Source organism: Pyxicephalus adspersus, chromosome 11, assembly GCF_032062135.1.
Source record: "Pyxicephalus adspersus chromosome 11, UCB_Pads_2.0, whole genome shotgun sequence".
Lineage (NCBI taxonomy): Eukaryota > Metazoa > Chordata > Amphibia > Anura > Pyxicephalidae > Pyxicephalus > Pyxicephalus adspersus.
In genome coordinates this window covers 38,940,591-38,957,109 of record NC_092868.1, presented here as the reverse complement: position 1 = coordinate 38,957,109, position 16,519 = coordinate 38,940,591, and the positions used below count along the sequence as shown (strand labels likewise).

Below are 16,519 nucleotides of genomic sequence, written 5' to 3'. Positions count from 1 at the left end.
TCACCCGCATGCAGGTACAGGTCACAGATAAGGAAATGCCAAAATAGGGTTGTCTAAAGGTTAGTCTTCTGATTTAGCAAGAGCCATGTGATGTTTTAAATGTACCTTTCCATGCTGAGCTCCTTTCATTACTTTCTGCACATTGACGGGAACAAATATAGATATCTGAAGTTCTGACTTTTTTTGTTGAGGACTAGTGGAATTGGCTAAGATTTCCATGATAAAACTCTAAACCTCAAATTTATGTGGGTCTGTATAAAGGAAAGTATCAATATATGTTTACTTTCTACTTCTCCTTCTTGTTTAGTGGTTCCTAAAGGAGAATATAGAAGCTACCATGTATCTCAACTTTAAAATTTGAAATTCAAAGACACCCTAATGCATGAACATCATGTGGTTTGTGGATTTTTTTTCACTAAAATGTTATTGTGGATTTTGTGGACGTGAATTGATGTGGACTATTTACTACATGTGTATATTTTGGATACATATCCATAAATTTGGCTGTTTTATTTTGAAGAAAAAACATTTTTATTTTTATTCCTAATATACACATACTCCTTTAGCAAGATGTAGCCACTTATTCAAAAGTGGATTGGTTCCACAAGTTTTCAGGAACCACACAGTAAGCAGTACTATGAAAGCAGAAAAAAATTAACTGCATTAGAAATACAATAATTTGGAGAGAGACAGCAGTGATGTAGGGTAGGCATAGCACGGTGGAGTGATTTTCTACCAAACAGGGTCTGCACAAGGCCAGATTTGGGACCAGACAGGACAGGGTTGGCACCTTGTGCTGGAACACCCACCTACAACACCCAGCTCTAGATCTACGCCAGCTGTGATGGGCGCAATGATTCCATTCCCGGTAACATCTGCAAAGTTTCATCAGAAACTTTACTGTACCAATAGGAAAGGGTTATGGCCATTGCCAATCAATTCTGGCTGTGTCCCCATTGGGAAAATTCAACCCCTTTGTCTTTGGAATAGAAAGTTAGGATATTCCAATTTTTTCAAATTGTCATCAAAACAGAAATAGTGGGGAATTGTTCCAATGAGGACACCTGATGTGTAACACATGTCTAAGAGAGAACTTTCCCCACTTAATATAAATTTTTATTAATATAAATTCTTTCCTCCTTTTCTGCTGTAACAAGGGTATAGGAGGGGAAGAGAAATATAATAATATACCCATGGATACAGAGGGTAGCTAAACCTAGGAGCCCTCAGTATGTAAACTGAGAACAGAAAAGTAAATGTAGAGCCCCTTGCTATTTAGTCTAGCACATTATACTAACTTATTACACCGGAAGGAACGAAGGGGTGAAAGATTAACTTTCAATGCAATGTAACAGTGCAGCATTCCACCTAAAATGTATGTGGGTGTTTTTCTTAATGTATTCCCTCTCACTTCAATAAACATTCCTTGGTACACCTATGTCCTGTTCTCTTTTTAATTCACTTTTAATTGATCAGATGACCTTGCACTTGGGTTACACTCCTTAACAGTTTTTCATTTGTATAGTTAATAATTTACCACATACATGGAATGTCGTACAGTTATTAAAAACATCTGAACACTAAATTTGTATAAAGATCTAAATTTATTTTGGCCACTTTTTATGGTTTGCTACATTTTTTAGCAAATATTTTTGCCCTTAAAGAATCTGTTTCCTTTGCCAGTGTTTAAAGTCACAATTCAGTAAAACCCCATGGAAAAAACACTGCATTTAAGGGGTCCATGGACAGCGCCCTTGTCACTCCCTGGTAGTATGAACACTTGCATTTAATAACAGTTAATCAAATGGATACACACATAACTACTGTTATGCTTGCAAGATTTGCAAACAGGCAGGTCTTTATTGTAGAAAGGGGCCGGCGATGTCCCTTTAGCAATAAAACATACCTTTTAGCCTGTTTACTATCATTTTATTAAAGAACTAAATACTGAGCTTTGGGATATGCAGCCTGGCATACCTCGGCAGCCCAGCATGTGCCCCCATGTGCAGGAGGTAAATCATCCTGGCCTGGTCAATCAAAATGGCGGAAGTCTGTGAAACAAGAAAGAGAAAAAAAGGAAGATGGAGGTGACCACGACAGATTGAGGACAGGAAAGTGCATTTAAAAAACTGTGATCAGGCAGGTATGTATATTTTGTTGCAAAAGGGACGCCAAACATTACTCCCTCAGTCATCAGAATACCAGTCATAAAGAAGGCAGCTCAGACACAAAGAAGCATAGCTTTTTTCTTCTAAGTTCCAAGTTGGCTGCCATCACACACACATATATATGCAGAATACTTCTAGAATAAAAATCAGTTGCAGGGAGAACACATCATATATGTCTTGTCCTTTGCTCCTATCTTGCTTTTGAGGCAAGCTTTCACAGTAAAAATTGTGTTTCATAATTGTTTCCAGGAAGCTGGAAGACATCCAAAAATGCTTCAAAACTGTCAAATTCATGGCCAACATTAAGCTGCACACCTGCTAGCAAAACAATAATTGAGAACTGTTGGCTGTGCCCACTGTTCCAGGACACTGGCATGACATGTTTAAATGTAAAGTAAGATGAGACATTTTTAGTATGGATTTCAAATCACTTTATTAGACATTAAACAAAATATACTATTTATAATAGCTTATCATAGTAGTACTAGATTATGGATATAAATACATTTACACCTTTCCCATTAACCTTTGTAGAAAATCTTTAAAGTGTGGCTACACCTTTGGTACATTTCACTTAATTGATACCTTGTGGTGACCTCCATCTACTTTTGCAAAATCCTGTATTCTCTTGCACCTGATTTAGCGATGTTGCTGCTGAGCTTCTCCCCAAAATCTTGCAAGCTGGTACTGCCTATGCGGAACATTTCATTAAGTCCTGTTAAGGGTTTCCAGTGCATGCTCAGCAAAACATTACCACTTCCTAAAAATTAGTGCCCAAGCTTGTTTTTTTTTTCTATCTCTGAGACCAATATAGTGATTTTTACTCACTTTCCCTTTTTGTGACATTTGCACAAGCACAGAACGTAAGTGAAACCTGACCACTTGACTCACACAGACAGAAAAAAAAATGTATCTTTAGATAAATCTAATAGTATGTAAAGGTGCACTTTTAAAAGACCCCATTTACCCAGAAAAAAACAGTTTTATCAGACATTTCTTGTGTTTTTAATTATAGCCTGGATCCAAAATTAATTAAACAACTACTTTGAAATGCAAATATAATCTGGCAGTGACAGATGTGTTGGCATAAAGAAAATTTAACAAAACACAAACTAGTTTACATTTTAAAGATCATATCTAGAAAAAAATATTTCCAGTTCTCACAATAAAATGTACATTTATATAATTTTTTTTAGTATATTGCAAATAGAGATAAGCAAGTGACCGGGTTTGGTTTATCTTGGGGGTTCATGTCACTAATTGTTCTTGTTAACCACTAGCCAAGGGGAACAATGCCCCTTATGTACCTTAACAACTGGTTCCCAGACATGTTTACATTACCAAGGTAGATTGTTGTTACCTTGCCAGTCGCTTTACAATTTTTATTACAGTTACAACTTTTCAAAACATTAGGCATACCACAGAGCAGCAATACCATTCATATAAAACGCAACATACATTTTTAAAAAGTTTTATGCTCTATTACAGAATGGTATATTAAAGGTTAATATGGCAATTGATAGTGAAGATCTCTGGAATTATGTTATTTTGTCTGTGCAGTTTGAAGCCTGAAAGTTTCACATAGACAACAATTTATTGCCAGCCAAGTATAATTTTATTATAAAAACTCATCTTCTCCCGTTTTCTTTTAACTTATTTAGTTCATTTAGAAACAAAAATGATTTCATCACCTAGGTTTAAGTTTTTCTTCTTCCAGTGGTGCAAGGAGTTGGAGTCTCCGGGGAACCTTATGTTACATGTGCACAGTAACATTGTATTAAACTTTAAAATGTGACTGCTTCCCAAACTCCAGGGAAAATGAAAACTACTCTTGCAATGGGGCTTTGCCTGCACCATATGTAATTGTCATTACATACAATGCAGGACCGGCAGTACTGCATTATAAGTAGGGATGTTTAGGGCAGAGGAGAGTCCCAGCTGCCGTGGCAGGATAAGGTAATTAAAAGTGCTTTTAAAGGCTACCCTAGGCAAACAGCATTCATTTTACCCCTATAGTGCTGGGGAAACCCACTTCAAGGGTTTTTTACCCAGAGTTTGGCGGTAATAAAGAATATACAATTTTATGTTGGTTGGTTGGTTGGCTGGTTGGACATTACACAAAACAAAGTGTTTCTGTGACAGAAACTATGAATAGTTTTGAAAATGTCTATATGTGGAAGCTTTTAGGACAGGTACTTGTTGGTGATGGTAAACAAGCCAAGGATTTGAATGAAAGCCACAGTTAGGAGACTGGTCTGTAATGCAGAACCGGCACTTGTGGTTTTTGCAGGTGTTGTAGCTGAAAAAAATAAGAAATCCAATTATTATTGTTTTGTTTTTTACATTTTTTTTTTAAATGAATAATGCGTGTTAGTGGTTCTAAGAGTGTATCTAAACCCAAAATTATTAATATGTTGCAGCTTAAAGAATTGCAAAAATTGTCCTCTTTACATATATATAATTTCTGTCCTCGAGGGACAACACTGGTTCTTTATCAATACATGACCCAGGTAGCTAAGATGCTCACCCCCATACTTACCACACCTTTATGTCCTTCTTTCACTACACCCGCCCCCATTTTTCCATCACACCATGACACTACCACACTCCTTTTATGGGAAAATGGCCATAATGTCAGCTTTATTGGTACAACCTATTTGAAACATTTTCCATAACCAAAACATTTTAGTAAAAAGCATATTAACACTGCTCACCACACTATAGCACTGGGTAGAGCTGCCCAAAACCACCACTTCTATTCTCAGCCACAGAGCCCACTGGCACGAGAACAAGTATACTATTTGCAGTCCCTCCTTAAAACCCCCTTAAGTGATCCCAATTAAGAATAACCTTTGCTGGTTCTCCCTTCTGCAACACCCGTTTAAAGATGTTCTCTGAGGACCCTAACTGCAAACCCAACCTTCAACCCCTCAGCTATCACATAGGGCAGGTGGGAGTGAAGCTCGCTCCCTCACTTTTCTAAAACTTCCCCACTTCCCCTTTCCTCTTTCTTAACGCCTTCTTTCGACTCCCCATTTTCAAACTTCCAAACTATCCCCTACCTTCTCCCATTAACCAATCAAAAACTTCATTTTATTTAAACTCCCTATGCTTCCCCTAGCCCCCTGGTCATGTCTGCCTTCCGCCCGCCTCCTTTCACTTGGCTGCTTCAAGCTGTTTTGTGTGCTAAGTTGTCACCATAGGACAAGAGGTGTTACAGGTAATATCATCAGGTACAAATACAGAAAAATAAGCTTGAATCAAGTAAACCAACACAGCAACCACATCTAAGAAGTTAATTCTCTTATATAATCATTTTTTGTTTCTTGATTTAGATACTCTCCATTAGAAGTTATTGCTTTGAATGTTCTTTTTTCATGTAAATGTTTAGTAAAACAATACTATATTTAAACCCCATCATTCATTTATTTAAATAAGTTTATTAACAAACAAGCACATACATCAAGCAAATCCATACAGCCAACCCATGCTTTCTCCATTCAAGTGAAGCAGTGATGTAGCTTTAATGCTTTAATGCAAATGCTAAATTTTTTTTGCCCCCCATTCTTTTGGCAAATTGGAGTGTAAAGTGAATCCCTGTGTAAGCTAGGCTATTCTGGTTGGAGCTTGTACAGGGCTAAGGGCTGTGTTCCTATTACCATTTGATTGTGCTAGACCAATCAGCAAGTCTATGTGGAAAAAACACATACTCTTACTTAAAAATGTGTATTCTCTTTACATCCAGTGGCTGAACTGAGTAGCAGGGAATAGAATAAAGCATATTCTGCTTTGGAAAATGGTATGACAGTGGTAAAGCACAGATTTGATTTAATAATTCAAACATATAAACAGTTGTTTTGATTTTTCTTTATAAATATATAAAGTGAATAAAACATACCTGTGGTTGTAGAAGTAGCATTGACATTGTTGCTGCTGGTTGTTGCTGCAATTATAAATAAAGGATGATTGTACCTGTTCTTCTTGTAGCTAAATATCAATATTGAAATAACTCCACAAATTCTAACTACAATAACAAGTCCTATGTTCTCCTAAACAGTACATGTGAGTTTGTTACTGCAGGGGTGTAATTAGAAATCAGTGATAACCCCAATACATACTTTTTTGCATCTCAAGTAACATCTCTACTCTACCACTATACTATAATTAATATTATGTTGTATTTCCAATGGTGGATATATCGCCTGGCTTCCAAGGTCCTGGGGCACATTAAAAAAGTAGGGGACTTCAGAATTTCTGAGCAAATTATGTATTTCAGCAAATAAAGTATCGTGAATATTTTAATGAAAGCCTCAACTTTTTAATCAGGGAATAAAAACTGCAGCATAACTCTCACTGCTGTGCACTGGAAAATCTCATTTAAAGTGTTTATCAGTTCCATAATTGTTATAATCTGAAAGCAGGAGGTAGCCAGCTACCACTCTACATCAGTATTTTTCAACCAGGGTTGGGGCGACTCCTAGGGTTCTTGCTAGGGGGTCTTTGGGCAATGAGCAATTTGTGCACCCTCATTTAGGTGACCCCATGATCTTTTTTGCTATAAGTAAGAGCAGGGGTTCTCCAAGACCTGGAAATAATAAATAATAAATAAAAATAATAAAAGGGTTCTTCCGAGGTAAAAAAAAAAGATTGGGAAAATTGAGAAAAGATTGAGATTTGTGGAAAAGTGTCAACATTTTGGGACTCTTCAAATTTTTATATATAATATAAAAATATATATTTTTCATATTTTTCATATTTTTTTTAAATATTTGAGAAAATAAAGGTTTGTGGCTATCAAAGAGGATTAGAAAACAGACAAGTGTGCTTTAAATAGTGTAACAGAACAGAGAAAAACTAAATGCCTGAATAATGAATTCAACTCACCTGTTGTAATATTTGTAGTTGGACTTACACCCACTGAAAGTAAAAAAGAACCTTTAGATCATCACAATAATAATAAAAAGGCCATGATATAATACAAACAAAACATCTACTATTAACTAAGCATGTGTCAGTAAATTACTAACATGGAGACCATCAAACAGCACGTTCATAGAGTTGTGCTGGTAAGGGGTCCTATTTCTTACCAAGCACTTTAGAACTTTTTCTTGCTCTTAAACCTTTTCCACAACTTTAAAGAACCTCAGACACTACACCGTGAACATGTCATAGCCTGTTGTAAATATGTTGTTTCAATTTAGGCCTATTAGTTAATAATACTACCATTTTTAAGTGCACATTATATACATTGCAATGTTCCCCAAATATTTTATCAAATGATACCTGAAAGAACATTTTCTTGGGGAGTCATTTATCTGATACAATGATGAAATGTATTATACTATTTTTATCAGCTACGGATAACTTTTCTCTCGTACTCTCCCACATATTTTTTTGGTAAATGGTCACAAACGATGGGTTCTCATCTTGGAATTACTGGATTTTTAATGGATTACCTCTTTGAAACATAAAATGGTTACCCAATGAGTAGGCTTAGTAACTACATTGCCTTTAGGTCTTGTCAAGACATCCAGAAAACATATACTGTTGTAAGGATTGAACACAGGTTGCCAGACATCTGTAATACATTAACTTACCATGGCTTAATGTCCTGGAAACAATGAAAGTACTGTTTTCGTTGTGTATGTGAGCTCTAACGCAAGGGAAAAAAAGAAATGTTTAATTTGTTATATCTGAGGAGCCACATGCACATACATTTGCAGAGGTTTATTTGGGTGCAGTATGAAAGCTATAGAAGGCAAACGTGAACACGTGTATAACCACAAACACTCACCCTATCCTGTAACTGTTGGTAATGTGTTGTATGTGTGTTATAGGGAATCCTTTTCATATTCACTTGCCTTGTAACTTATATTGAGGTGCTAAACACCTCACCACATTGCAATGTATTGTTTTAAATTCTCAAATAGGTCAAGTATTGTACATTTTTTGGGCAGTGGCAATTTAAGTGTAAAATAACTGAACATCAACAAACTAAATGTGCATACACACGTACAAAACAGTGCATATTTAGTTAAATTGTTTAAAGTGTATTATGCTGTTGTCCTAATAGAAAAAAAGGAATAAAAACCCAATATCTTCTTTCTACATTACATAGACAACATTTTTTTGAAACCTGACCATTACACCTCCACTACGTGACCAAAAGTATGTGGACACCTCTCTAAATGTTCAGATTCAGGTGTTTCCAGTGAAAAGCATTGATAATGCCAGAGCATACAAAACCATTGTAGATGTTTCACATTGCCTTGTGGTAGCACTTTATGCTTGATGTGGTTTAAACATCAGCTTTAAATACTAAATATGGTTATTGAAGGTAAAATATTTCTTCATTGAAGTGTGACTACTCACGTTATGTTAACGGACGTGACATTATTGGATGATTTCCATTGTGCTTGGATTTGACTTCCATTTTCAAATGGGTTAAGGAACAAGGGACTCCCATCACAGCTAATATTGCCATTAGACCAATTTCCAACAGGACCAGATGTGGATAATGCTTGTAAGATAACTGTGACATTTCCACTGCCTTCCAAATGAACTAAGGAAAAAAATAAACAAAAATACTGAACAAACATATTGTGGTAAAGTGCAACACAAAATTAAATAAAATATTTTGGGCTCTATATATAAATTTTAGGTGACACATTTAAAAGAAATATCAGATATCACTATCTGCTATCCACACCATCTGATAGTACATACTGTAGTTTCATAGTAGGTCAGGTTGCAAACAGACATAAGTCCATCAAGTTCAACCACTAGGTAAATAAACATATCCCAGATATAAAACCCTATAGGACATAGTTGGTCCAGAGGACAGCAAACAAAAACCCTGGTACAATTTGCTTCAATAGGGGAAAAAAAATCCTTCCCGTTCCCATGAGGCAATCGAATGTTCCCTGGATCAACAATCTCTGGTATTTTTACTTTAAAGCCTTAATCCCCAGTTATATTCTGTGCTTCTAGAAAAGCATCCAGCTTTTTCTTGAAGCAATCTATAGTAGTTGCTAAATCTACTTCCTGAGGGAGCCAACTTCACATTTTCACAGACCTTACAGCGAAGGATCCCTTCCTTATCCGGAGCTTAAACTTCTTTTCCTCCAGACGCAAAGAGTGTCCTCTTGTTCTTTGTAATGATCTCAAAGTGAATAATTGGGAAGAGAGTTCTCTATATGGACCATTTATATATTTATACAGGGTGATCATATCCCCCTTATACGTCTCTTCTCAAGGGAGAATAGATTCAGTTCAGCTAATCTCTCCTCATAGCTGAGCTCCTCCATTCCTTGTATTAGTTTAGCTGCCCTTCTCTGGACTCTCTCCAATTCCACAATGTCTTTTTTGTGAACTGGTGCCCAAAACTGGACTGCATATTCCAGATGAGGTCTGACCATCGCTTTGTACAGGGGCAGGATTATGTCTCCATCTCTGCAGTCTATTCCTCTTTAATACAAGAAATTACTTTACTAGCTTTAGATATTGCAGATTGGCATTGCATGCTGTTATTAAGTCTATGATCTACCAGAACCCCCAGATCCTTTTCCATTTCTGACTTACCCAAATGTATTCCCCTTAGACAGTATAAAGCATTTAACAAAAGCTCTGGTTCTTTTTGCTACCACAAAAAGCTTTCTGCAGTTTGTCCAGTGCCTGTTTAGTGCTAAACAAATATGTATACACTATATAGCAGGTGCTCATAATGATACTTCAGATCTAAAGCATGTAGCTACTGAATGGAATATTGATTCAGTTACATGTTCAGTCAACCAAGATACATAAGTGTGCATTAGGATAAATGGTAAAAATTGTACAAAAAAAGAATAAGAACATCAAAAAAAAAACAAATCAAATTTGCCCCAAGCTTTAAACCAGCAGGAGATGGATAAGGTTGGCAAGGTAGTGAAGGAGGAGGACATACAATATATGGCTTTGATCAAAGCCTGTATTATTTCTTGCACTAATGAAGTCTGAATGCACATATTCATAACAAGATTTAGATCTATAGGCACTACTTGATCAGACACACAGTTTAAGTATCAATTGCAGCTATTATTTTAAAAGTGATTTCCACGCAAACTGCTAAACAAACAAACAAACACAATACATATCTCTGAGTTATTTATAACAGCACAAAAATGCATTTCTGTCCATTTACATCTAAAATGTATACAATTTCTAACATGGCACAATCTTGAGCAGATCAGGAGACATGAGGGAAGTCTTCTCCAGCAGCAAATGTGCTGTGAATAAGCAGCTCAGTATAGGATCCTGGAATATCATGTATTCAGTCAACCTTAAAATGGGATCTAATGGAGGTTTGTGCTAAGCTAAAAAGTGAAGAATGCCTGCTACAACAATTTTGGAGTTCCCACCACTTTTGATCTTGGTAATAAGGGTCATCAGGGCAAAAACAGGGATAAATGATGTAACCATTCCACACTTTATCCAAATCTTAAAATATTTCCATTACAAACCTTTTATGTAACCATGGAGGTCATTTGCCAGAATGGGAAGTCTGTATTCATTTCACGCAACCAAGCAGTAATCATTAAAAACAAAAATGAAAATTTCCACTTGCCATTTCAGTTTTTTGAAGTTTTGAACAAGTTTCACTGGTTGTGTAATTGTTTTAGTGGATCCCACACTATAGGTGAATGCTTGTTACTTTTCTATATGTTTCTCTGTGTATTAATGTCAAAGCCCAAATGTGTTCTAATAAAAAACTTAGAAAGCAATATTGATGAACATTGTATTTAAAATTTGATTTCCTGATTTCTGTAATAAAGGACATACATAGAAAATGTGTCGACCATTCACTGTATGAGCCTGATTTATTAAAGCTCTCCAAGACTGACAGTGAAGCTGGGTGATCCTGCAAGCTTAGATTTAGTAATTAAGTAATTTGCTATTTGTTAGCAAATGTTTTCAATTCTGGACCAGATCTATTCCAGGTTTGATGAATCACCCAGCTTCATAGCTGAAAGTGTATCCTCTTCAGCATTGGAGAGCTTTAATAAATCAGGCCCTATAGGTTCATCTTTGAACGAATGCAATGATCTTCAAAGTTCACCAAGCCCACACTTGTGTATTTAAAACATATCTATAGCCAAATTTTCATTTTGGACAGGCTATGCAATGATTAATTCCCATGTCTTATCTTGTTTTAGAGTGTCTGTTTAAATAGAGAGATTTTTTTCACTTCCTTTTCCTCATTTAAAAATCTACTTTGATCCTATTTAGTAACCACATATTGGATTTTACCGCAGTTAGTTTTTGCTTTTAATTACGCTTTGACTTAGGTCATGGAAAGTAAACAACTGCATTGTAAAAGCAGTCCACAGTCTTGTAATGTTTTTTTAAGTCAATACTTCAATCTATATGAGTCATATGTTCCTAAATGCTAAAGTGTCACAGTATAGGTAATATATAATGATAATAATCAACCACTGCAGTGATGAAACTGCAATTACTCATGAACTTGTGTTTAACCTATATTTTCTAATAATTATTTATGGTAGTGATAGTAGTTAGTGTAAACAAGATGGATCAAGAATTAATTTTATTGATAACAATACTTATTAAATTTAACAGCACCACTAGTAGATAAAAAGTAGGAGGGATAGTTTACTAATCTGACATAAATTGCGGTTGTCATTGCACTGTGCGGTGGTCAGCAGCCCCCCAAAATATAAATGTACACCTCCCAAAATATAAATGTCACATCCCTTAACAATGTTGAAAAAAACAGAAAACTTATTTATTAGGACCCTGAAAGCAAAAACTAAATCTATGATGACTTGCTCTGATTTATGGAAGTCTTTTGTATAACTGGTTCTGCTTAAATTACCATTGTTTTTATTTAATAAATTTGCAATTTTAAATATCTAGTGTTATTTTGTATAGTTCTCTTTCAAGTCCTAATATACAAGTTTTCTTTTTGTATTTAAATGGGCTGTCCAATGCAGTGTTTCAAACACAAACATAGTACATTTTGCAACACAAAGTGAGGAAAATGATTCTGAAGATTAACAAAATGCACCTTTTGGAAAATTTCCCATTTATTTTTGTTCTAGTGATATACCAAATGTGTGATTTTTCTTTAATTTTAGTCCTTCTGATGAATAGAAAATTAATATTCTATAGTAATATCACTACTGAGACTACAACTATCCAACAGTATGCTCAACCAAGGAACTACTACAGTAATATCACTACTGGAAATACAACTGTTCAACAACAGTATCACAACAGGGTCTTCAACAGATCTACATTAGAATTACATTTCTGGCTGTAACTGTTCCAGTAATATCACTCCCAGGACCATAACTATTCAACAATAGTACCCCAAGAAATACAACTGTTAACAATTTAAAGTATTAGTTCTGGGACAGCAAGTGTTAGAGAGGTTTATTGTTTGGTCCGTTTTTCTGTATTTTCACTCCTGAAACTAACTAAAATCACAGCTAAAATACAACTGTTATTCAACAGTAATATCATACCAGGGACTACAATTGATGTACAGTTGTATTAATGCTGGCACACCAACTATTCCACAGTTATAAAACTCCTGGTACTACTACTGTTTTCTTTTCTGTAATACCACTCCTGGGACTACAACTGTTCTATGATAATATCAGTCCTGGGACTATAACTGTTCTATGGTAATATCAGTCCTGGAACTACAACTGTTCCATGGTAATATCAGTCTTGAACTACAACTGTTCCATGGTAATATCAGTCCTGGGAGTACAACTATTGTATGGTAACATCACTCCTGGGACTATAACTGTTCCATGGTAATATCAGTCAGGGGGCTATAACTATTCCATGGTAATATCACTCCTGGGACCACAACTATTCCATGGTAATATCACTCCTGGGACTACAACTATTCCATGGTAATATCACTCCTGGGACCACAACTATTCCATGGTAATATCACTCCTGGGACTACAACTGTATCACTCTTAGGACTACTATTGTTTTGCAGTAATACTACTACAGCTTTTCTATAACCAGTATTACATTAAGGACCACAACAGTGTTACACCAGCATCACTCCAAGGATTACAGCTACTCCACTCTACAACTAAAACTGTTTTACACTAATATCACTTCTGATATTACAATTGCTCTCCAGCAATATCACTCCTGGGACAATAATCTATATGAGCAAATGAGATATAACTTGAGATAATTCAGCTGCGCCATCATAGAACTTTTCTTACATTTACAGTTGAACTGAAGCAGTCCAAAACTTTATAACCTTTGTGCTGCCTAATACCTAATGCTTGGAAAAGGTTTGAAGATAACGTCCGAAACACGCAAGGGATGTAGTTAGTATATATATATATATATATATATATATATATATATATAAAAATTAAATGATTAGCATCACACTTATGTTAAATGTATCAAGTCCGATATGTTTGGATGAATAGTAGCCTAAACAGTCCATTTGCGGTACTCCTGCCATACATTTTACAGTCTCACCTCATCTTTAGATCACCCAACAACTATATCCAATCGGATACAAATTCATTATACAAAGTTTGGTTTAATCAAAGTAGTTTGTTAAAAGGTACACATTTTAATATGTGCATGCTGAGCTTCAATCGTCACTTTTTATTATTGCTATCTTCCTAAATTTACATAAAAATTCCCACAGGTAGAAAACCCCATTCTGATATCTAAAAGCTGATGGTCTGATAGCAGTTTAATTTCGTAAATACACACAGATTATAACACCAGGGTCCCCTTAAAAAAAAGAAGTTACAAAGTAAATCCACGTAAAGACATCTGCCTACAATTTATGCAAGAATTGTAGGATGATTGAACCTCTTTTAAAGCATACTTCTTGTCTAACCTGTCTGATCATAAATTAAAATTTACTTATCACATCACATAAAAAAGAAAGTAAACTCACCAATGTAGTTTGTATTATCAGAAAGAGTGTCAGGAGAGACAGTTAAATTAAAGGCTGTGGTGCTGTTCCCAGCAGTACTCAGGATGCTACATAGAGGATCAGTGCCATTACTGGCAAAAACTGTGGAAATAGCCAGACCCAGGCACAAAATAAGGACAGTAACTCCTGTGTGTGCCATTGGTGATGGAGAGCTTGTTTCTGTGTAGTCAGCAAGCACACAAACACTGGGAAAACACACAGGCTTGGGAAGAATCCACTTTTTATCCAGCTGTTCTGATGCAAATCACTAAGGGCAGGACTAATAGCTACTAAGCACTCTTATTTCATTAAGGTTACACATTAACTATTAGGTATTCTGAAAGCTTAGGGGAAGTTATTATCTACACCATGTCATGTTCTAATATTATCTTTTATTATTCTGCACCTGACTATTCTTTTAAAGTTTACCTTGGTACATACAGGTACAAGTGATGCAAAAAAGTAAAAGAGAAAAAAAGAAGATGAATAGCACGTTTAATAAAGTATTAAAAAACATTATCACTAAAACACATCCATACTTGTACGTTAATATTTCAAAAGTAATTTTAGATAATACAATAATTGCTTATGATCTTGCCATTAAAGTCCTTGATATAACAACTTTCACCCTTTTGTGCTCCTGCTTCATCAACTTTTCACACGGTGTGGTTGTGCTGACAGGTATTTCACTGTTCTGTTTCATATGGTGGTGTAGCTGTGCTGACACATATTAAACAGATATAGCTCACTGTGGTCGCCATCAGAAGCTGGTTAAGGTGATAATGTGCAACTGGCACTGGAAGGAATGCATGTATATAAGAAGTAGCAGCAATAAGTTGGAAAAAAGGATAAAAAATTAAAACAATATTTTATAAAAAAAAAATACAAAAATTTATGATACAGAGTGCATAAAGAAACATGGACATAACCTAGTTTGTGTTTTCATATACCTAATGGGCAATGCAAAAACTACTACTAAAGCTCCTGTATATATTACATAAGGCATATAATGCCGGGTGATCTATTTAGGAGCTGCAAATCCTACTATCAAGTTTACAACTGATTTTTTAGGTAGTTAAAAAGAAACCAGAATTATGTTCCTGAGCTGTCCAGTGCTGATTGTGTGTTCTCACTGTATTTATATACCATATTTTTTTTTTTAAATGATATAATTCAAAAAAATATGAGGTAGCTGGATTAATGTGCCTTAAGTAGTAGCGTTAGTTAAATAAAGAGTAACGATAATTTAGATTCTATACCACCATTATGAATTGGTCTTTAATGTTTTGGATAGGGCAAACTGTTCTTCATACTTCATACAAGTTGTAATTAGTAGAAGTATTGTATCATTCATGTATAATCAGAATTGCCCATCATATAATTATGTAGCAGAATTATATAATGGTTAACAAAGTTTATGGCCTGGAGCAAAGGAGTTCCAGAGAGAATCCTTCTATGTTTTAAAGGAAGAGAACCACTTCCAAATATGGTATGCTTCAAAAGGAGGGACATTCCTTCGAGTAAGGGTATGTTGGATCGTTGATGAGAAGTGGAGATAACGGGATGCCAGCAGCCAGCTTCCTGATCTTTGAGTTACCTTGGTATCATAGGAGCAGATTTTTTTTCACCATAGCCTGGTGATCATTCATTGTGCCTCGTTTGGTAGTAAAGTCTATTGATTCTATATTTCAGTTTGGACCCCGCTGCCTGCTGCCTCTGCCACTCTCTGTTGAGACATCATCATGGTATACCTTTAGGGTCTGTAAATGCCCCATAGATGAACAGCTAAATGGCCAAATTACCAGGCAGTATAATAGCTATTCAATAAAAAAAGACCCTCTCACTCTGGAGCAGTGATTCTAATACAGGGTTCCATGAGAAATGAACAGTTTGTGACTCTCAGGTCAGTTTAACAGATACAGATTATGCTTTTGTCTATTTGTAAAGCTTTCCCACTGGCCAGCAATGTAGGGGGCATCCTTTCTACTGACCACCACAATATTATACTGTGAGCTGTGGATATGATAATTTTAGAAGAGGTTCCCTTAAGACCTCATGTTAAAAAGGTCAAGAAACACTGTTCTGGAGTAAAAATATGATACAAGTGGGGACCCAGTGTATCATATAATCATGGATTTAGGTAAGTATTTAAGCCAGGTAAACTTTAGATCAAACTGTCTATATTACCCTAAATAATAATTGTTCTACCCTCCTCATTGTCTAAAGTGATTTGACAGTTTCCATGTCTCCCAATCACCACACTGTGTAAGTTCTGGGAACTTGTTTAATGTGCAAAATGAAGGGAAGGTAAAACAATGATGCTTGGATAGGCTTGAATAAAACAGAGCTGAATGGCGCACCGGCCAGAGCTGTGGGTCCC

At 35.7% G+C, this 16,519-nt stretch overlaps 1 protein-coding gene across 1 annotated transcript; it reads right to left on the bottom strand.

Moving 5' to 3' along the window:
• Positions 1 to 2,575: 2,575 nt before the first annotated feature.
• Positions 2,576 to 14,343, bottom strand: LOC140340721 (uncharacterized). The gene is made up of 6 exons (XM_072426089.1): positions 14,122 to 14,343; positions 8,541 to 8,730; positions 7,766 to 7,821; positions 7,053 to 7,085; positions 6,067 to 6,111; positions 2,576 to 4,467 (listed from the first exon to the last, which is right to left on the bottom strand). The coding sequence occupies exons 1-6, from the start codon at positions 14,297 to 14,299 to the stop codon at positions 4,352 to 4,354; spliced, it is 618 nt and encodes a 205-aa protein (XP_072282190.1). The 5' UTR covers positions 14,300 to 14,343; the 3' UTR covers positions 2,576 to 4,351.
• Between the last annotated feature and the right edge of the window lie 2,176 nt (positions 14,344 to 16,519).